Source organism: Hylobates moloch, unplaced genomic scaffold, assembly GCF_009828535.3.
Source record: "Hylobates moloch isolate HMO894 unplaced genomic scaffold, HMol_V3 SCAFFOLD_8, whole genome shotgun sequence".
Taxonomy (NCBI): Eukaryota; Metazoa; Chordata; class Mammalia; order Primates; family Hylobatidae; genus Hylobates; species Hylobates moloch.
Window position 1 is genome coordinate 118,092,108 of NW_026652283.1, and position 25,754 is coordinate 118,117,861.

Genomic DNA, 25,754 nt, shown 5'->3' on the forward strand with positions numbered 1-25,754 from the left:
GGCCTATGTGAGTTAAAAAATACTAAATATCTCCCACCTACCATAGTTAAGTGTCCAAAACACTGCAGTAGCTTTCACTAACCGAGTCTGTTCCGGACTCCAGGCCACCTATCTTGCTGGCAGACATCGGGATCGCTGTTTCTATAGCAACACAAGGCACATCCCAGCAACGCCACACACAAACATGCGAGCAGAAAACTAATAACCACTGGTAGCCTGTGTAAAACATCAGAACAAAGCCAATCTTTGTATTCTTTCATTTTTATTTATAAATAAAGTATTTTTGTGGTTAAACCCACTTTTCCTTCTAAGTAGCTTTTTGGGTTATTTCCAAATTAACTATAAAAAGCCCTTTCTCCCAACAGAATGGAAAGCATTTTACAGGAAAACACTGATGGGCTCTGGGATCCCAAGATGTGCACCAGATATTGAGTGTTCAGACAGAAGGGACAACTCTAATTCTAGTCTTGGAGTACAAAGATGTCAGTGAATAAGAATCATCCAAAGAAACTGAAGCATTCCTTGTTTTTTCACTCTGATTTGAGGTCTCCTGGAGGTGTGTTTACAGATTGGGAAAGATTCAAGGAACCTGTTTGGAACAAACCCCTCCAAATGATCCCAATTAAAGGTCATCCTAGGAGCCTGGTGGAAACGCTGGAAGGTTAGGGTCTAGGAGACAAAGGTCACTCGAGTTGCTGCTTCTTATCTCATGAAAGGGAAGAACTGCTTGTTCCTTTAAGATAACTGAGAATAAATTAAGCAAACTTAAGAACTGTTTTTTAAACTATAAACAGTAAGCAATCATTTTAAAACTCAATTATCTACCCAAATGTTCACAGCAGCATTATTCATAATAGCTTAAACAGTGCAAAAAACCTAAATGTCCCTCAATGGATGAATGGATAAAGAAAATAGAGTATTACTCATACAATGGAATATTACTTAGCAATAAATAATGAAGTATTGTTATATGCTAAAACATGGATGAACCTTGAAAAGGGACTGCTTAATTAAAAAAGCCACTAAAAGACAACCACATTCCACTTACATAAAATGCTCAGAACAGACAAACCCAAGGACAGAAGTACATTAGTGGTTGCCTAGGGTGGGAAGGGCTTATATAATATGATTTCTTCGTGGGGTGTTGAAATGGCCTAAAATTAGGTTATAGTGATGGTTGCAAAAGTCTTTAATACATTGAAAACCACAGAACTATAAATTAGTGAATTTTTTGGTATGTAAACTATATCTCAAATAAATTTTCAAAAAAAGAATTCATTACTGTCTGATTTTAAAAAATAAAATCTTCATGCCTCTCAAGAGTAGCCCAAAAGAAAAATAACAAAAAAATAAAATCTACAAACATAAACCTTATTAAGTAGAGGAAAAAGCTACAATAATGTAACTATTAAACAAAACAATTCAATTACCTAAAAGTTATCCAGTTAACAGTCAAATAGATTTTAAATCCAGTTATGCCTTCAAAAAAGTCCACACTTTGACCTAACAGTTCAAAACTCCAAATGCATAACATTTTGTTATTAGGCATGTAACATAAATAAATGCCTTTTAATCCTTGATAGCTGTTATCAAATATATCCATGATTCATCTGTGGAATTGGAAGTTTCACTTCCTAGTGATTTTACACGCAGTACATTTTGAGGTTGCTGGAAGAAAGTTAACCTGTACATATCTATACAGTATTGCACCAGAAATATTTTTTTAAGTGATCGGATTGAAAGCATTTTCTGAACACACTCATGCCCTTACCATAAAATACAATCACGAATTGGTGATTTGGTCTAACTTCAACTTAAAAAGTTAACCTGTATGCATCTATATGGTAATTGCATCAGAGGGTTTAGAGTAGCCCTTCTAAAAGCTCAACCCAGGAACATCTAAAAAAAAAAAAAGATGCAACAAGAAAGTGCTCTTTAGAAAACTGCATCGGTCTAAACTGGTGTGACTAGTGGGCCTCAGCTAGATTCAAACAACCAGTGTCACCTGGCACTTAATGAGTGAATCTAAAGGGGTGTAGCCCAGAAACCTGTGTATTAGACAATCTCCCTAGATGGTGACGTTGCCAGGTCAGGGAATTATGTTCCTGGGAATTACACTTAGCTCACTAACAGGAGGGCAATCAAAATAAGAGAGGGGCTACCCTTCACCAGTTATATCATTTTTAAATTCTTAATTTCCCACAGATCTAGCATCTTACAGAAAAACTAGAAATTACAATTTTTGAAGCAGTGTCAAAATATCTTGAATGTGATGGACATGGGATGAATACACCAAACATGTTTTACGTTCTGCTGGGATAGTAAGGAATACTTTTAAATGAGGAGTCCCTCTTTGAACGTCCTTAAAATGTAATCTTTGGTCTCCAGTCAAGAGAATAATCGAGTCTTAGGAGGAATATTTAAATTGAATTTAATTAAATACAAATGTCACATACTCCCACCTTCCCAGAAATGGTCACTTCATCCTAATTAAGGAAATGGAAACTAATGATGACTTAAGCCTTATTCTGTGGAATGTGTTTAGACAAGTTCAGGCAAACAGCAAAAACTGAGAAGTCCCACTGCCATACCTGTAACATTCTCAAAATGCTTAAATGTTAACTCCATTCTTTGTCTCGCAGTTCAATATGAGCTGCCAAAATTTAGTCCAATTGATCAGTTCCAAATAATGTAGGCTCCTTGGAGTCTATAACCTTGGAGTTGTGACAGTTCTCCTTTGACAGTGGACCAGGACACAGGAGCTCCTCTTCCAGATTCTTTCAGTTGCCTTGGGCAACTCTGGTTTCAGAACCATGGAAGTTCAACATGGCAGTCACCAACTCTGGAAGATCAAAATCATGTTTCCACCCCCAGTCCTTCCGAGCATTGCTGTCATCAAAGTTCATTGGCCAACTATCCGCTAGGAAAAGATACGCAAGAGTAGCTTAAGTTATTCAGGTCGTGGATTTGCAAAAAGGTCTTGACCATTTTATATAAAGGTCTACCGTACAAGGTACAAAACAGGAAATTCCTTCGAGTAAAGCAGAACCGCTATTATGCACAGTCACCCTCTTAGGGCCGAAGACTATCAACCCATCTTTCGTCAGGCACTGTGAATTTTTACACATTATTAAAATCTCACACAACTTCATAAGTTTTATACTCAAAGAGGTGCTTCCGCCCACAAATTGGCAAAGTTACAGTATTTGAAAACCTGGGGCTGTTTTCATACTACCTGTTGCTTCTATCTTTCCTTGCTTTATGTTTAAACTGTAAAAATGATGAAAGGCTAACAAGCTGTTTATTTGGAATGGAATGATTTCACCCACTTTAGATATCATTCCCCAAAATCAAAGCATCTGCTGGCTTGGGCTCAACAATTTCTTGGGCTAGGCTCCTTCTCCAAAAGGTGTCTGGACCCTTGGGAAGGATCTATGCTCTTTATCCTTACAAGGTTTATGTTCTCCAGGGACTCACAGTAAAGGCCTTTGCCACCGGGTACGAACCTATGGCCTGCCGAACGGCATCCACGTTGTATGTGATCTGGAATTCTGGCACATGCTTGAGGACCTCCTGGGCCAGCTCCTCAGGTGTGAAGCTCATGGCGCTGACATTGTAGGTCCTCATGGAAAGGGACTCAGCTGGGGCCTCCATGACCTCCAGGGTGGCCCTGAGGCAGTCGTCAATGTACATCATCGGCAGCCTCGTGCGGGCTTCCAGGTTGCACTCGAATTTACCATGCTTCGTGGCATCATGGAAAATCTGGACTGCGTAGTCTGAAAGGGAATCCCGTGTGTGGGTTATAACAAAACAATGAATGAGCCTCTTGGATCAAGGCAGCGGTTCTCAAATGTTCTAATCTCAGAGGCTTTTTATAACAGATCCTTAAAAATTAAGAACTCCAGTCAAGCTCAGTGACTCACGCCTGTAGTCCCAGCATTTTGGGAGGCCGAGGCAGGCAGATCACCTGAGATCAGGAGTTCAAGGCCAGCCTGTCCAACATAGTAAAACCCCAGCTCTACTAAAAATACAAAAATTAGCCAGGTGTGATGGCACACATCTGTAATCCCAGCTACTTGGGAGGCTGAAGCATAAGAATCGCTCGAACCCGGGAGATGGAGACTGCAGTGAGCTGAGATCACGCCACTGCACTCCAGCCTGTGTGACAGAGCAAGACTCCATCTCAAAACAAAAAAAAAAAAAAAAAAAAAAGAATTGAGAACTCCCAAAGAGATCTGACTAATGTGGGTTATATCAATATTTACTGTAACAGAGTTAACTGAGAATTGTTTACAATATTACCTTTTAAAATGACAATAAGCCTATCACATATTAATATGTATAACATTTTATAGGAAAAAGAGTATATTTTCTAAACAAACAAAATTTACTGAGAAGGATGGTCTGTTGTACATTCTAAAAATCTCTTTAGGGTCTGGCTTCATAGGGGTGTGCTGGAGCCCCCATCTGCTTCTGTACCCAGTCCGTTCTTACCTCACATGCCACACCACCTCTGGAAAACTCTACAATGCATTTGTGAAAGGAGAGTGAAAAAGGCCAGTAACATCTCCATATTGATAAGATTTTTGACCCCCAAGACCCCTTGAAAGTGTCTTGAGGATGCCCGGAGCTCCCCAGACCACACTTGGAGAATCACCATATTAAAAAGCAGAAGCTTTACCATTCCCTCTGAAAGTATTCCAATCGATAAAAAAAGAGGGAATCCTCCCTAACACATTTTATGAGGCCAGCATCATCCTGATACCAAAGCCTGGCAGAGACACAACCAAAAAAGAGAATTTCAGACCAATATCCTTGATGAACATTGATGTAAAAATCCTCAATAAAATACTGGGAAACTGAATCCAGAAGCATATCAAAAAGCTTATACACCATGATCAAGTGGGCTTCATCCCTGGGATGCAAGGCTGGTTCAACATACGCAAATCAATAAATCTAATCCAGTCTACAAACAGAACCAAAGACAAAAACCACATGATTATCTCAATAGATGCAGAAAAGGCCTTTGACAAAATTCAACAACACTTCATGCTAAAAACTCTCAATAAATTAGGTATTGATGGGATGTATCTCAAAATAATAAGAGCTATCTATGACAAACCCACAGCCAATATCATACGGAATGGGCAAAAACTGGAAGCATTCCCTTTGAAAACTGGCACAAGACAGGGATGCCCTCTCTCACCACTCCTACTCAACATAGTGCTGGAAGTTCTGGCCAGAGCAATCAGGCAGGAGAAGGAAATAAAGGGTATTCAATTAGGAAAAGAGGAAGTCAAATTGTCCCTGTTTGCAGATGACATGATTGTATATCTAGAAAACCCCATTGTCTCAGCCCAAAATCTCCTTAAGCTGATTAGCAACTTCAGCAAAGTCTCAGGATACAAAATCAATGTACAAAAATCACAAGCATTCTTGTACACCAATCACAGACAAACAGAGAGCCAAATCATGAGTGAACTCCCATTCACAATTGCTTCAAAGAGAATCAAATACCTAGGAATCCAACTTACAAGGGATGTGAAGGACTTCTTTAAGGAGAACTACAAACCACTGCTCAATGAAATAAAAGAGGATACAAACAAATGGAAGAACATTCCATGCTCATGGGTTGGAAGAATCAATATCGTGAAAATGGCCATACTGCCCAAGGTAATTTATAGATTCAACGCCATCCCCATCAAGCTACCAATGACTTTCTTCACAGAATTGGAAAAAACTACTTTAAAGTTCATATGGAACCAAAAAAGAGCCCGCATCAACAAGCCAATCCTAAGCCAAAAGAACAAAGCTGGAGGCATCACACTACCTGACTTCAAACTATACTACAAGGCTACAGTAACCAAAACAGCATGGTACTGGTATCACAACAGAGACATAGATCAATGGAACAGAACAGAGCCCTCAGAAATAATGCCGCACATATCTACAACTATCTGATCTTTGACAAACCTGACAAAAACAAGCAATGGGGAAAGGATTCCCTATTTAATAAATGGTGCTGGGAAAACTGGCTAGCCATATGTAGAAAGCTGAAACTGGATCCCTTCCTTACACCTTATACAAAAATTAATTCAAGATGGATTAAAGACTTACATGTTAGACCTAAAACCATAAAAACCCTAGAAGAAAACCTAGGCAATACCATTCAGGACACAGGCGTGGGCAAGGACTTCATGTCTAAAACACCAAAAGCAATGGCAACAAAAGCCAAAATTGACAAATGAGATCTAATTAAACTAAAGAGCTTCTGCACAGCAAAAGAAACTACCATCAGAGTGAATGGGCAACCTACAAAATGGGAGAACATTTTTGAAACCTACTCATCTGACAAAGGGCTAATATCCAGAATCTACAATGAACTCAAACAAATTTACAAGAAAAAAACAAACAACCCCATCAAAAAGTGGCCGAAGGATATGAACAGACACTTCTCAAAAGAAGACATTTATGCAGCCAAAAGACACATGAAAAAATGCTCATCATCACTGGCCATCTGAGAAATGCAAATCAAAACCACAATGAGATACCATCTCACACCAGTTAGAATGGCGATCATTAAAGTCAGGAAACAACAGGTGCTGGAGACGATGTGGAGAAATAGAAACACTTTTACAGTGTTGGTGGGACTGTAAACTAGTTCAACCATTGTGGAAGTCAGTGTGGCGAGTCCTCAGGGATCTAGAACTAGAAATACCATTTGACCCAGCCATCCCATTACTGGGTATTTACCCAAAGGACTATAAATCATGCTGCTATAAAGACACATGCACACGTATGTTTATTGCGGCACTATTCACAATAGCAAAGACTTGGAACCAACCCAAATGTCCAACAACGATAGACTGGATTAAGAAAATGTGGCACATATACACCATGGAATACTATGCAGCCATAAAAAAGGATGAGTTCATGTCCTTTGTAGGGACATGGATGAAGCTGGAAAACATCATTCTCAGTAAACTGTCGCAAGGACAAAAAAACAAACACCGCACGTTCTTACTCATAGGTGGGAATTGAACAATGAGAACTCATGGACACAGGAAGGGGAACATCACACTCCGGGGCCTGTTGTGGGGTGGGGGGAGGGGGGAGGGACTGCATTAGGAGATATACCTAATGCTAAATGACGAGTTAATGGGTGCAGCAAACCAACATGGCACATGGATACATATGTAACAAACCTGCACACTGTGCACATGTACCCTAAAACCTAAAGTATAATAATAAAAATAAAATAAAATAAAATAAAATAAAATAAAAAGCAGAAGCTTTTTAAGGCCTCCTTCGAAATCCCTCTGATGTGGTCAAGTACCTTCTATATTTATTCTCAGGACCACAGATGTGGGAAAGATACCTGATATGGGACTTATGAAACAGAATGAGTGTTTGAGTCCAAAATAATAATCATACTTATGTTCCTTTCACATACACAATGCCTAGAGTCTATTTTAATAGGGCTCTCTCTGTGTGTTAAGAAACAAGAGGTTGCTGCTTGCTGGGGGTCTTCTATACTGTGAGTCATAGATTTGTTCTTGAATATTACGTTTTATTCTGGCACTGTGGGTGGCCAATCCCGAGCTGGACAGACAATGCTGGCATGTGCTGCCCTTAGTGAATGTAAGCCAGTTGGGTTGACTGTGCCTTTAAAATGCACATTGGGAGATATTACAGAAAAACTCTGGTCAGCATACAGCTAAAAAGATACCAAATTCATTTACCACAAAGACAACTCCTCTAGCAATCAGTCAGTCTAGTTTTTTTTTTTGGTGGGTGTTTTTTTGTTGTTGTTTTTTATTTTTGAGACAGGATCTCATTCTGTCACCCAGGCTGGAGTGCAGTGGCACGATCTCAGCTCACTGCAACCTAGGCCTTCTGGGCTTAAGAGACCCTCCTGCCTCAGCCTCCCCAGTAGCTGGGACTACAGGTGCGGGCCATCATGCCTGGCCAATTTTTGTTTATTTTTCATAGAGATAAGGTCCCACTGTGTTGTCCAGGCTAGTCTCTGGCCAGAGTGATCCTCCTGCCTCAGCCTCCCCAAGTGCTGGAATTACAGGCTTGAGCCTCTGCACCTGGCTAGAAAGCCTATCTAACATATAAGAGAGATGAGAAATAGAAAACACTTAACCAGTTGTTCCTCCTCCAGGCTGGGAGTCAGCTGAAATGATTCCAGGATATCTCAGGCATCGGAAATCTAACCCATACCGGTAATGATAATACTACGAAAAAGAGAAAACGTATTCAAACACAGATACTTTAAATCAGATAGATGCAAAAAAAAACAAAACAAAACAAAACAAAAACCAAACCTGCCTTTTTCTGAAATCTCATTCCATGCAGTTGTATTTAAATACTGCTAAAGAAAACAGAGTCCTAAGTTTTTGTCTTTTAAAAAAAAATCAACTTTTTGGTGATACATCAATGCTGTAAATGACACATTAGCCTACAGTAGGCATTTCCAGCCTCTCTTTGGAAAGGCGCCACTGATCATCGTCCTAAACCATTCAGCCTGAGGGCATTCCCACACGCGGCACGGGGAAAGCAGAGAACAGTGGATGACAGGGCCATGGCTATCAGAACTGGAGAAGCAGGCAGCAACTCAAATCTACTAGAGTTACAAAGATAAAGAGTATTTTGCAGTAGTTCACACCTATAATCCCAGCACTTTGGGATGCTGAAGTGGGTGGATCACTTGAGGTCAGAAGTTTGAGACCAGCCTGGCCAACATGGCAAAACACTGCCTCTACTACAAATATAAAATTTAGCTGGGCGTGGTGGCACGTGCCTATAATCCCAGCTACTTCGGAGGCTGAGGCAGAAGAATCCCTTGAGCCCCGGAGGCGGAGGCTGCTATGAGCTGAGATCATGCCACCACATTCCAGCCTGGGTGAGAGAGCAAGACTCTGTCTCAAAAAACAAACAAACGAACAACAAAAAAAACCCCAAGATGTTTGAGGTTTTCTGTAAGTTTTAGAGTTACTACCAACGGCTACCAATACTGGCAATCAGAAAGAATGGTGGGGTACAAGTAAGACAAGCAGCAAATGAAGAGATGGGGGCTGTGCATGGGGCATCCAGGAAGTGCTGAGTGTTCCCATATGGTTGAGGAGGTTTCCGGAGCTGGAGACACCTGCTACATGGCAAACCCAGTGAGTTAAGTAAGCGACTCTGGGGCTGGGATCCAAGAAGAGGGAAAGTTTCTCCAGGGATGAATCACCAGGCCTTGGAGGCAAAAAGAATGAGAAAGCAAACAGCAAATCGTGCCAGCCAGGGCACATTCGGCAATCTTGCTGAGTGATGCTTACTTCTCCCATGAGCTCCGCGTGGACCTTGGACACCCCGTAGATGGTCCTGGGTCTCTGAATACAGAGATCGGGGGTCGGGTTCCGGGGAGAGGTGGGTCCAAAAGCCCCAATCGTGCTAGGCACAAACAATCGCAGATTGTGTTCCGCAGCGACATCCAGGATGTTATGCAGGCCTGAAATGAACAGACACTATCAGAATCTGAAAACAACTCTTCTTAAAGAACTAGAAAAACTGGCAAATAAATCACATCCAGCCAGAGCCAGATGCTTACCAGTTATATTCACCGCTCTCGCCAGGGAAACATTTGCTTCTCCAATGGCGCTGAGCAAAGCGCTGTAATGAAACAGCCAGGTGATGCGGTTGTTTACCACGATCTCCCGAAGATTCTTGTAATCCAAGATATCAGAATAAATGAACGGACCTGCAAGGAACATAAATTGAAACCATGAATGTGAAAAGGGTTGTGAACTAAATGGACCTTTCCCCTTTCCCTCGTTGACTTGTGAATTTCACTGGTAGCCACGTGGTAACTAAGCCAGCTGGGCACTAGGAAGCATTTTTCTTGTGGAAGAATCACAAGTCACAACCACCCTCCAGGTAAGGACAGCAAATGCTCCTACAAGACCTGCCTGGGCCAGACCCTGTTCTAAGGATTTTATGTACATTTCTTTCCCACACAGCCTTGGAGGTAAACACATTTTACTGATGACGAAACAGGCACCGAGAGGTTAAGCAACTTGCCAGGATCAGAGAACAAGTGGAGGAATTGGGGTTGCAGCTAGGCATTGGGCTCCAGAGTGGGTGCTGTTCCTCCCAGCCCTGTATGCACAGAGTGGCTTCACTCTGCTTCCAAGGTGCACATTTGAAAAGGAATAGAGAAACGGACTTATTAACCACCACCACCACCACCTTCGTATAGAAGAGCCAAAAATCATGAGTTTATCATACTTAATTACACAGAGGTCAAGTTGATCTTGTTCTGTGCCAATTTTCCCCACTTACAGCAAACTGTCACTCTTCCCCATGGTGAGCAGCAAAAGGCTGATGCTGAACCAGGAAGGACTAGGGGGCATTATAAAACCTTATTTTTGGGGCAGCGGGGACAGAGTCTTGCTCTGTCACTCAGGCTGGAGTGCAGTGATGCAATCATGACTCACTACAGCCTCCATCTCCTGGGCTCAAGCGGTCCTCCCAAGTAGCTAGCACTACAGGCGTGTGCCACCATGCCCAGCTAATTTTTTATTTCTTGTGGAGACAGGGTCTCACTGTATTGCCCAGGCTAGTCTTGAACTCCTGGACTCAAGTGATCCTCCCACCTAAGCCTCCCAAATTGCTGGGATTACAGCTGTGAGCCATCATGCATAGTCATAAAAACATTTTTGAAGCAGTAAAAAACCTGACTAGAAGAGCTTGAGGTGTGTGTGTGTGTGTGTGTGTGTGTGTGTGTGTGTGTCGTACTTTAACAGCAACTCTACACTGTAACAACAGGATTTATTTTTCCAAATTTCTAAAGTTCCTTTTCTTCAGTACAGAACTTGATTTTTGTTTGTATTGTCTCCAAGTCAATAAGTTAACTTAAAACACAAAAAGACAGGAAACAAAGTTTTTATTTCAAATAACATCAAAATATATTATTCCAAAAACTTCAAGGTCGAAAGAATTCTTCTGTTCTTTTATCACTTGAACAGGCAGCAGCATTAAAAATATGTATTTTTTTAATTATACTTTAAGTTTTAGGGTACATGTACACAATGTGCAGGTTTGTTACATATGTATACATGTGCCATGTTGGTGTGCTGCACCCATTAACTCGTCATTTAACATTAGATATATCTCCTAATGCTATCCCTCCCCCCACCCCCCACCCTACAACAGTCCCCCGTGTGTGACGTTCCCCTTCCTGTGTTCATGTGTTCTCATTGTTCAATTCCCACCTGTAAGTGAGAACATGCGGTGTCTGGTTTTTTGTCCTTGCGATAGTTTGCTGAGAATGATGGTTTCCAGCTTCATCCATGTCCCTACAAAGGACATGAACTCTTCATTTTTTATGGCTGCATAGTATTCCATGGTGTATATGTGCCACATTTTCTTAATCCAGTCTATCGTTGTTGGACATTTGGGTTGGTTCCAAGTCTTTGATATTGTGAATAGTGCCGCAATAAACATACATGTGCATGTGTCTTTATAGCAGCATGATTTATAATCCTTTGGGTAAAATATGTATTTTTAAGTGAAATACCAGTGCCTCAATAACTTCTCTTTGAGTCATAAACTCAGCTATGAGCTGTTGCACTCACCAATTTCATGAGCCACCTCTTTGTGCTTTGAAAATTAGAGATAAAAATAAAAGCAAGACCTACTGATCTCTTACCACTGTGAAAGACATGATCGGGGGGTTTCCTTATGTCAGACAAAATCACACTGTCCTTTCCAAATCGTTTCCTAAAGGGAAAATCAACACACACAAGTTGGCAGCATCCAGGATGCAATGAGTCCTGTGAGAAGTCTTTTAAAATAAGAACTGTAATTTTCTGCCACCCTCCAAATCTCTACTTCCTTGTCATCCTCAATTTCCACACCTTCAGTTCTTGTCTCTCTCATACTCAGGCCTCTATTTCCCTGCTCACGACTCTGTCTCCTGTTTCTCCTCTCACCTGACTGTTAACCCTATGCTTGTCACCAGTTTCTTCCCATCACCCCCTAGAGTTTTTACCTCTTCCTCATCATTCTTCTTATCTTCTCTCCCCTTTTCTTATTCTCTTACCCCATTCTCTCCAAATCCCACACTCTTCCCTTCCAGTTTGCACCTGTACTTCCCTTGGTTCTCAAACAACTAAAAGTCAAAGTGATTCACTGGGAGATGTGTGTCTCACTTTGCCTAAGTTAGGAAACAGAGAGAGACAGAGCAAAGCACCAGTCTGGAGATGTTGAGTCAAGGGCGTACGACAAGTCTGTGATATTCAGAGGCAAAATAAAATGTATTTTAAGCTGGGCACGGTGGCTCACATCTGTAACTCCAGCACTTTGAGAAGGCGAGGTGGGCGGATCACTTGAGGCCAGGAGTTAGAAGACCAGCCTGGACAACAGCGAGAGCCCATCTCTACCAAAAATACAAAACATTAGCTGGGCGTGGTGGTATGTGCCTGTAGTCCCAGCTACTCGGGAGGCTGAGGCAGGAGAATCACTTGAACCCAGGAGGTGGAGGTTATAGTGAGCCGGGATTGCACCACTGTGCTCCAGCCTGGGTGACAGACTGAGGCTCCACCTCAAAAAAAAAAAAAAACCTGTATCTATATCTATATCTCTATATATCTATATCTATATCTATAGCAGTTACTTAGATATATCTTAACAATGGTAAGGAGCAAGAGGAGAGAGAAAAGAAGTTTAAAAGGCATCCCAATGAGCTCCATATACTTAAGAAACTCAGATTTTAAATTTCAAGTTTTTAGGGCTCTTACCTCAAAAGATTAGCAAGCCCCACTCCCAGCTGGCCAAGACCCCCTAGATGAAGAAGAAAAAAAGTGAAGCTTTAATGCAAATCTAAACAGTTCAATTATTCCCAGAATGTAATAACTGAGTGAGACTAGTTTTCAGTCTTAGCTAACTACGTAAGTCCTAGGTGGAGCTGATATAACTGCTGCTTACTTGCAATCTTCCCAGGAACATGGTGCAGCACTTGGAAATGCAATGATCTCCACCAGGCTAGGACAGAAAACAATGCAGGTAACATTCGCTTCAGTGACAACACTCTCACCAGCATGGAGTGGTTCCGAGAAAGAGGAAAAGCAAGGGCATAAGAAGAGGAAAATCTCAAAGCCAGACACGCGTCTGGAATTTCTTGGGGCAGGAACTCAATCCTGGCCTTCATTATTTTGATGAACTTTGAAGCTTGTCTGCTATAGGTGACAAAATCATTCAAAACCAGTATGAACAGATTCATATCCACCTCTGGTGAGATGAGGCAGAATCCCATCCTCCATTAGAAGTGGAATGAGACATAAAAGGGCAAAGAGGCAGGGAGAAACCAAGAAGTCATTTGAAAAAGGGGCAGACAACTGAATCAACAAGGTGCCACTGAGAAAGTTAAAATGAATAGTACAGCTTCCAGTGTGAAGGATTAAACATGCCATTGATAGAAACAGGAGGCCAGTGGGCTAGGAGCACATGTGGGAAGGACAACAGTCCACTTCATTTGAGAGAAACTGATGAGGCAGGAAGATATAAAAGCGGGACTTCCTGTAAGCATTTGTTAACTTTGGAGTAAAACCAGGACACCCTGAAAGACGCATCATTACTGGAGGTGAGAGGGAATAAAACAAACAGTCGAACAACACGATGGGTGAATCCGAAGTAAGGCACAGAGGGAAATCTACTAAGCTTGAAACTTATTTCAGCATTAGAAGTGGACAAGGCAGTAAAAGAGTGTGCACATACACACACACACACACATACACACGAAAATGAGAAGGATAATGCTATAAAACCAAGGGAAGAAAGCCTGGCAAGAAAGAGAAAGAAGTAAAACATGTCCATCAAACTGGAGGTAGGCTTGGGCTGGCTGGAAGTGACAGAGTAAAGTCTGGAGTGAGAAGGTTACAAAATTAGGGCTGAACATATTTGAGGTGAGGAGGTTTAGGGACCGAGTCACTGGCAATGATGAGCTCAATGGCAACAACGAGCTCAAGGGCCATGATGAGCTGGAGGACAACAATGAACGCTGTGGCAACAAGTCCTTTGGCCAGACGCTAACTTACCTTCTCTATTTCCAACACGCAAATGTGCAATAACAGCGTGGGATTAATGACTCTGAGTTTAGGTTCAGGAGTCTGGCCAAGGAACAGCGTGCCGAACACCAGAATCAATGTTCTAGTCCCAGCGCCCTCCTGTCCGCTAGCCTTCGCTCCCCAGACTGATCCAAACATGGAAGGGAACCAAGTTCCAGAGCAGCTATTTGGCCCCCAGTTTCCTAGATTCCCTCCAACAACAACAAAAATTATGGCAGGAAAACCAAGTGCTGGCAACAGTGATGAAATAAGGATTTGGATTTGCAAAATTCTAAAAAACAAACAAAAAAGCCAATAGTGAAAAAGGCAGTGTCTGATCAATAAGATCAGCTGCTCTAATTTAAAACTGTCGTATTATAAAATACCTCATTCTGAAATCCTTTTCATAGTACAGAGAATAAATCCAGATTCTGTCATCTGGCCAAGCCTGTTTTTGCTGCATTATCGGCTACAGAGACAGGCAGTATGGTTCGGATAGCATACTACGCATTCCAAAAACAAAGGCACAGACACAAAGCAAAGGAAAGAATCAAGCCATGGAAGTAGAAAAAATGAAAGAAAAACTAACCTGTAATTAAGACTCGTGGATGGTCTGTGTCAGAGAAAGACGCAGAGTGGAAGCTAGCATCTGCTGGAATTTGCCAAGGAGAGATGCCCAGAAAGTGGACCGGCAGGACCGGTGTCCAACAGCCACAGGCTGGGCCCTGCCCCACTCGCCTCAGCATCCTCATGAGCAGCATTTTCTTTTCAAATACCTTGTGAGAAAAAAGGAGCAGAGGTAACGATGTGACCTTTTATCCCTCCAGCTCTTCAAAACAAACTCTTCAGCTAAAATGAAAGCTAAGATTGTCAGTGAATGAGCAAAGCTATGCTTTTATTTATTATGATTTTTTAAAAGCTGTGCTTTTAGATTCAGGAATCGAACTAAAGAGACTGCTGAGTTCGCCGACAGGAAGCCAGTCAAGGGCCTCCTGTGAGCCAGGCCCTGTGATAAAGGGATAAAGTGTTGCTCACACAAAGTCCAGCCAAACAAAGGCCGAACTGAGATTCAGAACTGACACTGCACAATGCTGACACCAGCTGGGATCTAATGCAACAGAGGCGGTAACTACACAGAGAACCTGCACATCACAGAGACAAAGTCGGTGGATCCTAGCAAAGGCTTTAATTCTTGACCACAAAGGCTTGACTAAAGCAAAGGCTTTAAGTCTTGACCACAACTGTTATCAACTTGTCCACACAACGTCTGAGAATACAAATCGGTCCCAGATTAAATACAAAGTGCCCTATAAATCTTGTGTTAACACTCACATGTTATGATGAACCAGCCTAGAAAAGCAGAGGGTTAAGATAAAAGGATAAAAAGGCCCACAGCAATATTTAGTAAGTTGTGAAGGATTTTTGTTTTTCCATCATCTCTGTAGAAAGGGTAACGCAGAAAAGCCATTTTCTTAGTGTTTCAAAGATCACATAATTTAATTTAGTCTAGCTCCTCCTCATCATCAGCTTTAGTATTACCAGCTGACCATGAAATCAGCCCTGGCCTTAGAGGTCAAGACAGTCCAGTCACATATGGCTTGAGACTGCCACGTTCCTCAACCTGTCCCCCACACCCAGGCAGGCATGTCTTGAGAGTAAACCAGAGCTGCCCAGCTTGCTTTGCTGGTTCTAACAGCAAATCCCCCACCCTCCCTACAGGCAGGCCTACCACACACTCACACTGACCTGTGGCCTCTACTCACTCGCCCGCCCACTGGAAGACGAAGATCTCTTCCAACAGAAAAGGCAGGTGAGCTTCAAAGCCAACTCAGGTGTCCTAACCCCTCAAGCATCTTCTATTTTGCATTATAAAGGGAGAAAAAGTAACAAACCACAGTTAGAGACATTTCCTGTAAGATATGAACTTACAGGAAGGTACTCAGTGCCTCAAGTAGATTTAAGACAGTGATTCCAAGTTGAATGCGAGAAGTAGCAGAAGCTTTCTTGCAATCCCTAATCATACCAAAACCCAAATTACAGGAAACAAAAGGAAAATAATGTCTTTTCAAAACATACACCTTTCACACCTTTCTGGTTCATGAGGGTTTTGCCCTTTACTACTCCAAAACAAGACAGGTGGAACCTGCCTGGTGGCTTCTGTGGGGTCAGTGACTGGACCCACCAGGTGTCCAGCATCTATAAGACACCTGAGGCCCTTCACCCCAGCTAATGTTGCAAATAAGTGAGCAGAAGAGAACCTTCTCACCGTTGGCACATTTCTCTTTTCACTGCACAGGCCCAAAGAGATGAGGCAGGTGTCCAGGATGGGCCACATTACGGGAAAGTCCTGAGTTTTTCCTCAAGCAGCCCTTAGAGGAACACTAAGTGTAACCACTGCTGCCACCTGAAACCAGGTAAGAACTTGGATTCTTTTTCTTTTTTTTTTTTTTGAGACGGAGTCTCGCTGTCGCCCAGGCTGGAGTGCAGTGGCGCGATCTCGGCTCACTGCAAGCTCCGCCTCCCGGGTTCACTCCATTCTCCTGCCTCAGCCTCTCCGAGTAGCTGGGACTACAGGCGCCCGCAACCACACCCGGCTAATTTTTTGTATTTTTAGTAGAGACGGGGTTTCACCGTGGTCTCGATCTCCTGACCTCGTGATCCGCCCGCCTCGGCCTCCCAAAGTGCTAGGATTACAAGCGTGAGCCACCGCGCCCGGCCGGATTCTTTTTCTTTTTTTTTCTTTTTTTGAGACAGAGTCTGGCTCTGTCGCCCAGGCTGGAGTGCAGTGGCGTGATCTCGGCTCACTGCAAACTCCGCCTCCTGGGTTCACGCCATTCTCCTGCCTCAGCCTCCCGAGTAGCTGGAACTACAGGTGCCTGCCACCACGCCCGGCTAATTGTTTTGTATTTTTTTAGTAGAGACAGGGTTTCACCGTGTTAGCCAGGATGGTCTCGATCTCCTGACCTCATGATCCACCTGCCTCGGCTTCCCAAAGTGCTGGGATTACAGGCGTGAGCCACCATGCCTGGCCAAGAACTTGGATTCTTACAGTCACTTATTTCAGCAAGTGCAAAGGGATACTGAGGAAGCCCAGAGACAACATTTCCCAGAACATTTGAGACTGAAAGACAATTCCAATTCTCGAAAGCAAAATAATAAATGGTCACAGTTAAAAAGGGTGTTTTTTTTTTTAATTTAAAAATTGAAAACACTGGAGCTGCGGGGAAAAGCAAACCCTAAAGGTATAAGACAGGTACAAATGTATTCATCTCTTTCTCCACAAAGGGAAAGCATGAAGGAGGCACCCAACAAATTGTTAATTGAATGTGAAGTTTTAGTTCAACAACATGGACAGTTCGTAATGGAGTTGGTTCTTCTTATTCCACTATTATAAGTAGCTAACATTTTTTGCTGTTTATATGCCACAGGCTGCTGAGTGCTTAACAGCACTACCACAAGCCCCACTGCCCTAGAAAACCTAGTTCTTAACTACCGCGCAGCAATACTGCCTCTATTACAGAATCGCTTTAACAATACATAGGTATTAAAAACAAAAATAAAATTTAAAACCCTCCAACCATCTACAGCATGTAGCTTTTCTTCTTGTTCCTGCCAAGTTAAACTTAATACTCTTCAGGCAGAAGTTCTCTAACTTTTTGGTCTTAAAACTCCTTTATACTCTTAAAAACGGAGAACTCCAAAAAGCTACCGTTAATGTTGGCTATATCTATTAATAATTAGTGTTAGAAAACAAATAAATGTTTAACATAGTTATTAATTCATTTAAAAACAATAAACATGTTAACATAAACATCATGATTAAAATAACTACATTTTGGGGAGGCTGATGCAGGAGAATTGCTTGAACCGGGGATGTGGAGGTTGCAGTGAGCCAAGATGGTACCACTGCACTCCACTCCAGCCTGGGAGACAGAGCAAGACTACATCTCAAAAACAAACAACAAACAAACAAACAAACTGTTTTCCAATACAAAAAATATTCAGTGGAAGGAGGGCCATTATTTTAAACTTTATACTTCTCTTTGATAAAAAAAAAAACAACTGGATTTTCATATACGCTTCTGTAATTTGTTGCTCTAATTGAAAAAAAACCCAAACAGCAGTGAAAAGAGGAAATGGTATTTTATTCATTTTTTCAAATAACTCTGGATGTTCATCTTTGCTACCACTCCAAAACTCAATGCATCAGTCTTCTTAAAGGTTAGTTGTGATGTGGAATCTGAAGCCTTATCAATGAACTTTTTGTACTTTTCTACATTAAAACTTACTTTAATGCTTTAAATCAATGGTCTCCAACCTTTTTAGCACCAGGGACCAGATTTGTGGAAGACAATTTTCCGTGGACTGGGAGGAAAGGGGGTGGTTTCGGGATGATTCAAGCATACTCCATTTATTGTGCACTTCATTTCTATTATTATTGCATTGTAATATAAAATAATTATTCGTTCAGTAAGTTATACACATTGTCGAAATAGTAACACACTTCACTATATAATATTAAAAAGTCCTACTAGGTAATATCACCACTGGTCTCATCAGAAAATTCCTGAGTATGGGGAAGCTGTCAAGCTCATGGTGGTAAATACAAATTAATTGGTAACAAACACTGTTAGTTGTTTCCTTGAAGTGACAGGCTCACTTCGTTCATGTTTTAGAATACGTCTGGCAATTATCCAAGTGTGAATACTCATTGTTTGTCAGTCTGTCAAGCAAAAATGGTTTTCTATTAAGAAAAGTGGCCAGTTCCCGGGCGCGGTGGCTCACGCTTGTAATCCCAGCACTTTGGGAGGCCGAGGCGGGCGGATCACGAGGTCAGGAGATCGAGACCACGGTGAAACCCCGTCTCTACCAAAAACACAAAAAAATTAGCCGGGCGTGGTGGCGGGCGCCTGTAGTCCCAGCTACTCGGAGAGGCTGAGGCAGGAGAATGGCGTGAACCCGGGAGGCGAGACAGAGCGAGACTCCGTCTCAAAAAAAAAAAAAAAAAGAAAAGTAAAGTGGCCAGTTCAGCTCACAATTCAGTCACACACTGCTTTACCTGAAGACAACCATCACACTTTGAAATATGTCACAGAACGCTTTATGGGCACTTTCCTACACTATACAGCATATCAAAGAGATGCATACTTATAAGTCAAGATTTAATCCGGAGAGTCATTTTTACTGTTTCAACGGGACATTCTTAAGTAAAGCTGGCAATTTTCTCTTATTTTTTATTGAAAGCATAGGGCGGTAAAGAATACAGTGAGGACTGGAACAGCTTGGTACCATCTGCCTTGATTTGCACAAAGGCACCAGGAGTTTCACCCAGCATTGCTCTGGCACCATCAATGCAAACTCAATGCACTTGTTCCAGAATGAACCACAAAATTCAAAAAAGTTATTCAACACTTTGAATATCTTGGCACTACTCATGTTTGATACCAAGCATTCACTAAAAGGATACTCTCTATTATAAAGATAAAGGATTGTATATTGTATTACATATTACAATAAAAAGATTATCTAAAAAGGTACTGATTGGTTTGGTGCTGATACCAGAAGAATACAAGCAAAATGGCACTTCTCGTCTTCCTTCCATTTGTAAGGCAGAAATACACTTCTACAGTCAATATACTAACTGGGTCTTGACGTTTCAGCTAAATCTTTAATTTGGCAGATTACTGTATCATTGGAAAAGTGAAGTGCTATGAGCTCTTTCAGTGCTTTTTCATCTAAACAAGGCTTTATCGCGTGTTTCTGCAACCAATGCAACTTGATAATTTACCCTGCTTTATGCTTCAACTTTGTCGGTTTTAGTTTGAAAAGCTATGACAAAAATTTCTGGCTTTTAAAAAGCTCATTATATCCACACTTAAGCAATTCGATTCATTTTTCTTTAGAGGACTCTGAATGGTTAGTCTCAAAATAATGCTACTGGCACCATAATACTATTGAAAATGGTTCTCTGGCATAAGATTCATAAGACCAATTACTAACAGCTATAAAGCTGAGGAAAGCTTTCACTTTGCCTTAGTTTTGCCCATTTCTCTGGAGTAAATTCCTCCCTTTCATGAGTCAGAAGCTCTGATATATTCATTTCATTTTTTTTCAGCATTTTAGGCAAATGTGATGCAGCTGTGAGCTGAAAAATCAAGTTTTCTAATATCCAATTTAAGCCAATAATCTATCCTTAAATAGAATATATAAATATCCTTTTATTTTAGAATACAATATTATTACATTCAAAAATAATTTTATACCATTTGAAATTTTAGAAAGGCTTTCCAATCAAGACTACAGAGTGTACTTTTTGTTGTCTTTTCATATAGGCACAGAAAACTCTGGGATTTCAAATTAATAACTTATTAAAAGAAAACAAGGTCACAGATATAACAGGTCTAAGTGAAGACAGCGAGTGCACAGTAGAAATACTCAGTGCAAATTGAGTTCATCTCTGAAAATGCAGATATTTTTATCTTAACCCTAACACCTTAGAAGGTTGAGAAACAAGAATACACAAGCACAAATCCCATTAGTCATCAGAGGCAAAGCTCTCTGCAAGTCATGTAATCTCTGGGAAACTCACTGCACACTTGTGAGAGAAAGAATGAAAAAGGTAAATACCATCTTAGCATTCTTTTTAAAAATAGTTTTGACCTCATGGACCCTACAAAAGGTTTCAGAGACCCTCCACAGTTCCCCAGATTACAACTGGAGAACGGCTGTTCTAAAGTAAAACTTTCTTTGCCAAGCTATATACTAAATTTACATAAAGAAAGCCATCAAAGATGATTTTCAGTCCCTCCTACCTAAAGATCAAATAATAGCCCATACTTTCTCTCCCAAGCACCTGGTTCACTTTAATTGCAAGGGATAAAGAGGAAAAGGTTAACATACTCTCCTCCACAAATAATGAAGCACCTTCCCAACCTGGGCCTCTCTGGGTTGGTCATGGAAGGTCACGACTTCTTCCATGCCCCTGCATATACACTTAGGTGCATTAACAGCAGCAGCAGGTACACAGCAGCGGCATCCGGAAGTGAGCGGGCGATACAAATACAGACTCACAGCTCAGCTGGCTTGAGTGATTGCTTGCACATGGGTGGGTGGTGAAGGTGTCAAGAATATGAAGGTCTCTAATTTGGGCCGCTGCAAGAATGGGCTTTCTAGAGAAGAAGCAGGTCAGGTAAGAAGACAAGTGAGTTTGGTTGTGAACCTGTTGGGTTTAGGTGCCAGAAGACCATATATTTGTCTCTCCCAGGAAGTTGTGATGCGTGTTCGTACTCACTCAGTGCTGTGTCTAAGAGGCAGACAGTAAGGGGAAACCATCACAGCTTTACATCTCAAAAAATCAAATGAACCTGTTCTCAGGGAAAAAAAGTTACTTCAGTTTATTGGGGGTGGGGGTGGGGGTGGGGAGGGGACTTAATTCAACTATGATTGCTCTAAAGATAGATTATTTTTTAGATATTAAGGAAACTTCCACCCATAATACCGAAGGCAACTAGATACGCAACATCAGTTTTCCTCAATGTTCTTGATGTCATGACATCTCCCAACATTTCTGGCTGTAATTACTCTTAGGTATGGAGACAGTAAAAGATGTATTAAGTAATGTCTTTAACAATTAAGCGTGAAACTAAGATATCCAGCCTCCAATAGATAAACGGATAAAGAAAATAGGGTCTACACATACAATGGAAGTTTTTCAGCCTTAAAAAAGAAGGGAATTCTGACACTTGCTACAACATGGATGAAGCTCACAGTCATCAGGCTAAGTGAAATAAACCAGTCACCAAAGGACAAACACTGTATGCCGCCACGGACGTGCATTATTTAAAGTACTCAAAAAATCATAGAAACATAAAGTAGAAAGGTAACTGCTTGCCAAGGGCTGGGGTAGAGGCAGAGACATTAGTGTTTAATGAGCGCAGTTTCAGTTTTGCAAGATGAACAAGTGCTGGAGATTGACTGCACAACAACGTGAATATACTTAACGCTACTGAACTGTATGCTTAGAAATGTTTAGGATGGTAAATCTAATGTTACGTGATAGGAATCACAACTAAAACCTACAACAGAAAAAAAGTTTTACAGTGTTCAGCACCAAGAAGTGACCTGCATGCATATATGTATATATGTATCTGAAGAGCGAGAAAACTTGCCTAACATATATCAATATTGCCCCCAGAGACCCAGCAAACTCCAACCCCCCCCCCCAGCCCTTGTCCTCTCTCCTCCTCCACTTGCAAACGTGCTTAAACCTACTACTCTCCCACTGCCCGCTCCTTCCTTCCAGCTCAGGGGTCTGCAGCAGCATTTCCGCTGCTGGCACCTTCAAGCCTAGCCCCTCACGTCGGGCCTTCCCTGCTCTGAACTCAGCGATAACTGCCCAGTTTACAGCTTCCTGGCGCCAATGCCCCCTGCCCCCTCCCCACCTCTAACTTAATACCTATGTCCATGCCCACCTTCATTTTCACTGGGCTCCCCCACTCCAATCTTATTCTGCTTTAAGGAGCCAGAACGTTTACCAGACGCATTTTCAAGGCAGTCTGGGCTTTAAAACCTCTGACTCATTACATCATCATCATCACCAATGCATCCTCTTAATAGCAATGATCCAAGGAAAAATCAGGCTCCTCGTAACTACGAAGCGTCGGCGAAGCATCTGCTTTCCTGAACTCTTATTTAACCCTCACAACAACCCAGAAGCTGGGACCTTTTCCCCATTTTTCAGAATCCACTGACCGGCCCAAGGTCAGGCAGTTACTAACTACCAAGAGAGGTAGGTCCACGGTGTCCCATACCCTCTACTTCCACCACCCCGACTCTTCCCACTCAAGAGAAGAGATGAGATCCAGTGCCTAAGAGGAGGCAAAGCGGAAGAAACACTCCAAGGGCCACGCAAGGGGCACCTTTCCTGGCAGCCTCACCCCTCCCCAGGGGGAGAGCACGGACCAGCCAGGGGTTCGGGGCCGACGGCCCGCCTCGCTGTGTGCGCCTGGCTTCTTGCCTTGCCAAATCTAAAGTTTCGGCGTCCTCAGAAAGGGGGCAATCACCGTGCCATCCCAATAGATTGTTGAGAGCATTTAATAAAAGCAGTCAATTTATGAAAAGCACTGTGCAAACTGCAGGGTCCGTGTAAAGGCTCAATCCACATTCGCTTTCTGTCTCTCTCTCTTTTTTTTTTTTTTTAACTCTCTGAGCTGGTAAAGTCTGGGCATTACGTGGGGATGATCCGAAAGCTAGAAAGGATCGAGGAAAATTCCAAAGCTCTAAGCGTGAGCTAGGGAGAGTCTCAGAGGGAGGTCTGACCTGCAGAGCGGGAGTGTCCTCCTCCCGTGCGCGGCTGCCTGGGACGAGAAGCCGGTGGGGCACCCAGGATGAGGACGCGATGTCTCAGCCTGGGCGGGTGCACAGCCTGGGCGGTCCCACCCTCCGCAAGCGATGGCTTCCCAAAGTCTGGACAAACCGGTTTCGCGGGGCCGGCCATGCCTGCCCCTCTTCCCCGCGTGGGAAACCCTTTCAAAAGTGGAGGGGAGCGGGTGTCGCGACCTGTCAACCCCGGCTGCTCCTGGGCCCTCCCCGCACCGGGCTCCGGCGCCGCCCCTCCTGACTCTGCGGCCACGGCCAGGGACCTTGCGCGCGCCGGGGAGTGCAGAGTCTCCGGCGCCGCGCAGAGCTCGCCCCGACCCCGGCCAGCCCCGGACAACTCGCTCTGCGGCCAATGCCCACTCCAAGATGTGGCTCGGCTCCCGCCTCCGCGGGGGGAGATATCGGGCGACTCCCACACTGACCTTCCTGCGCACCCCGCGCAGACTATGAACCCAGACCCGGAGCTGTCCGCAGACCCAGCGCAGCCGGACCCCGCACCTTTATCCCGCCCCGCCCCGCCCGGCGCACCAATCCCCGGCCGAGGAGGGGCCGCGTGGCGCCGCGGGGGGCGGGCCGCGCACGCCCCCCGCAGGGAGGACTCAGGGACAGTCAGGTCCCCGGGAGCGTCCGCGCGCATCGCCCCCCTCCGCGGCGCCAGCCCTGGAGTCCGTGCGTGGCCCCGCCGGGGATGGGGCGACGCGGTCAGAGCCGCACGCGACCGAAATCCGCAGTCTGGAGCCGCAGAGCGCGCGGTCTTGCTGTTTAGCGGCTCCCTCGCAAGTTACGTGGGGAAGAAACGCACGGCTCCCTCGCAAGTTACGTGGGGAAGAAACGCGGGGCGCAGGAGAGACAGGTGGAAAGGTTTGCGGTGTAGCTGGCCCAGGATTGAGGGTCTGGAGGTCGGGTGTGGGGAGACCTTGAGCAAGGCACTTCTTGCCCTCCCCAGCTGGGAGGCATCGCTGAAAAATTAGGTGACCTCCAAGACCATAGACCAGCAGAGTCAGCGTCACCTGGGCGCCGGTTGGAAATGCAAATTGGCAGGTCCCACCCCAACCCCTCCGGACTTGCTGAGTCAGCATCTCTGGGGGTGGGGCCCGCGCGCCCCCAGCGGGACGCCGGTCGGCGCAGTAGCTTGAGAATCGCGGGTCCAAGGCGCTCGTTCTCAAACTCCGCTCCATATTGCAATCACCTGGGAGCTTTTTAACCTCCAAACGCCCAGGCTGTGCCCTGACCAAATGACAGAATCTCCGGGGCTGGGGGCACGGGGACGGAGAAGCCCAGAAGTAAGTATTTTTTTTTTAAGCTCTTAAAGCGATTCCAGTGTGCTGTGAAGGTTGGACCCAAGGTGTGGTCTCTGGACAAAGCAGCCCCCACTGCAGATCTACTGAACCAGGGAATCTGCATTTTAACAGGATCCCCAAGTGATACTTGCAGGCGCCTTCGGTTTGGGAGAAACAACTCTAAGGTGTCTTCTGACATTAAGAATCTGTGATTTTGTGAAATCTATCTCATTTTGTTTAGCGAGCTAGCCAGGCCCCATTTTTTCAGCTTCTCCTTTAACTTGATCCCTGAAGATGGCTCTGCCTCTGGCGCGCTTGAAATATGTCGACTAGGTCATGATCACCGTGCGTTCTGCTCAGCGTAGTCTCCCCGCCTGAAGTGTTATTAATGCCATCTAAAACGACTACGGTTCTGCGGTCTACCGAACTGCCCACGGAGGTGGGGGTTTCAGACTTTTGGCATCTCAAGAGACTTGAGATTACCGAGACCACGATACCCCCAGAGACGTGACGAGGTGGGATCAAGGCCACGGGGGACCAGAATACTGACCCAGACAACCTGTCCCTGCCGCGCTGCCCTTTGTAATACTCCTTATCATATCACGAGGAGCTATTTTTCGTTCTCCACAAACTTGGTGGTGGATGGAAGAGGATATCAAGCTCGCCTTGAGTGAGATTGAGGTAGGAGGCGGGGCTCAGACACCAGACCAGATTGAGGACAAACTAAAGCAAGGTTAGGGCCAAAGCAGCTTTCCATCAGATAGGCCCACCAGGGTGCCATGTCAGTTCACTGTTGCCATGGCAATACCAGGGAGTTACCGCCCCTTTCCATGGCAGTAACCCAATAATTACCACCCCTTCCCTAGAAATTTCTGCATAAACCGCCCCTTAATCTGCATGCAATTAAAAGTGGGTATAAATATGACTGCAAAACTGCCCTGAGCTGCTGGTCTCTGCCTATGGGGGAGCCCTGCTCTGCAGGAGCAGTCACGGAGCTGTAACC

The 25,754-nt window shown here is 43.7% G+C and overlaps 1 protein-coding gene across 4 annotated transcripts; it reads right to left on the minus strand.

The window, feature by feature from the left end:
• Positions 1–265: 265 nt before the first annotated feature.
• Positions 266–23,981, minus strand: LOC116473821 (L-threonine 3-dehydrogenase, mitochondrial). 4 transcript variants are annotated; one of them, XM_032162470.2, is made up of 10 exons: positions 23,894–23,981; positions 14,683–14,869; positions 12,976–13,032; positions 12,789–12,831; positions 11,699–11,769; positions 9,599–9,748; positions 9,327–9,499; positions 8,150–8,240; positions 3,507–3,776; positions 266–2,920 (listed from the first exon to the last, which is right to left on the minus strand). In XM_032162470.2, exons 2-10 carry the CDS (start codon positions 14,852–14,854, stop codon positions 2,781–2,783), a joined length of 1,167 nt encoding a protein of 388 aa, XP_032018361.1. In that variant the 5' UTR covers positions 14,855–14,869; positions 23,894–23,981; the 3' UTR covers positions 266–2,780. The 4 variants fall into 4 exon arrangements, with proteins under 4 accessions (XP_032018361.1, XP_032018362.1, XP_032018363.1 ...); XM_032162471.2 differs by lacking the exon at positions 23,894–23,981 and adding an exon at positions 23,412–23,518; XM_032162472.2 differs by lacking the exon at positions 12,976–13,032.
• Positions 23,982–25,754: the final 1,773 nt, after the last annotated feature.

Bases quoted from the DNA above. Each gene is read 5' to 3' on its own strand.
- LOC116473821 (XM_032162470.2), bottom strand. From the start codon at position 14,854: ATGCTGCTCATGAGGATGCTGAGGCGAGTGGGGCAGGGCCCAGCCTGT. The intron at 9,749-11,698 runs GTAAGAGATCAG...TGTTCCTTGCAG, and splicing joins CGATCATGTCTTTCACAGTG to GTCCGTTCATTTATTCTGAT. The intron at 3,777-8,149 runs GTTAAGTGTTTT...ATTCCCTTTCAG, and splicing joins GCCTGGAGGAGGAACAACTG to ACTACGCAGTCCAGATTTTC.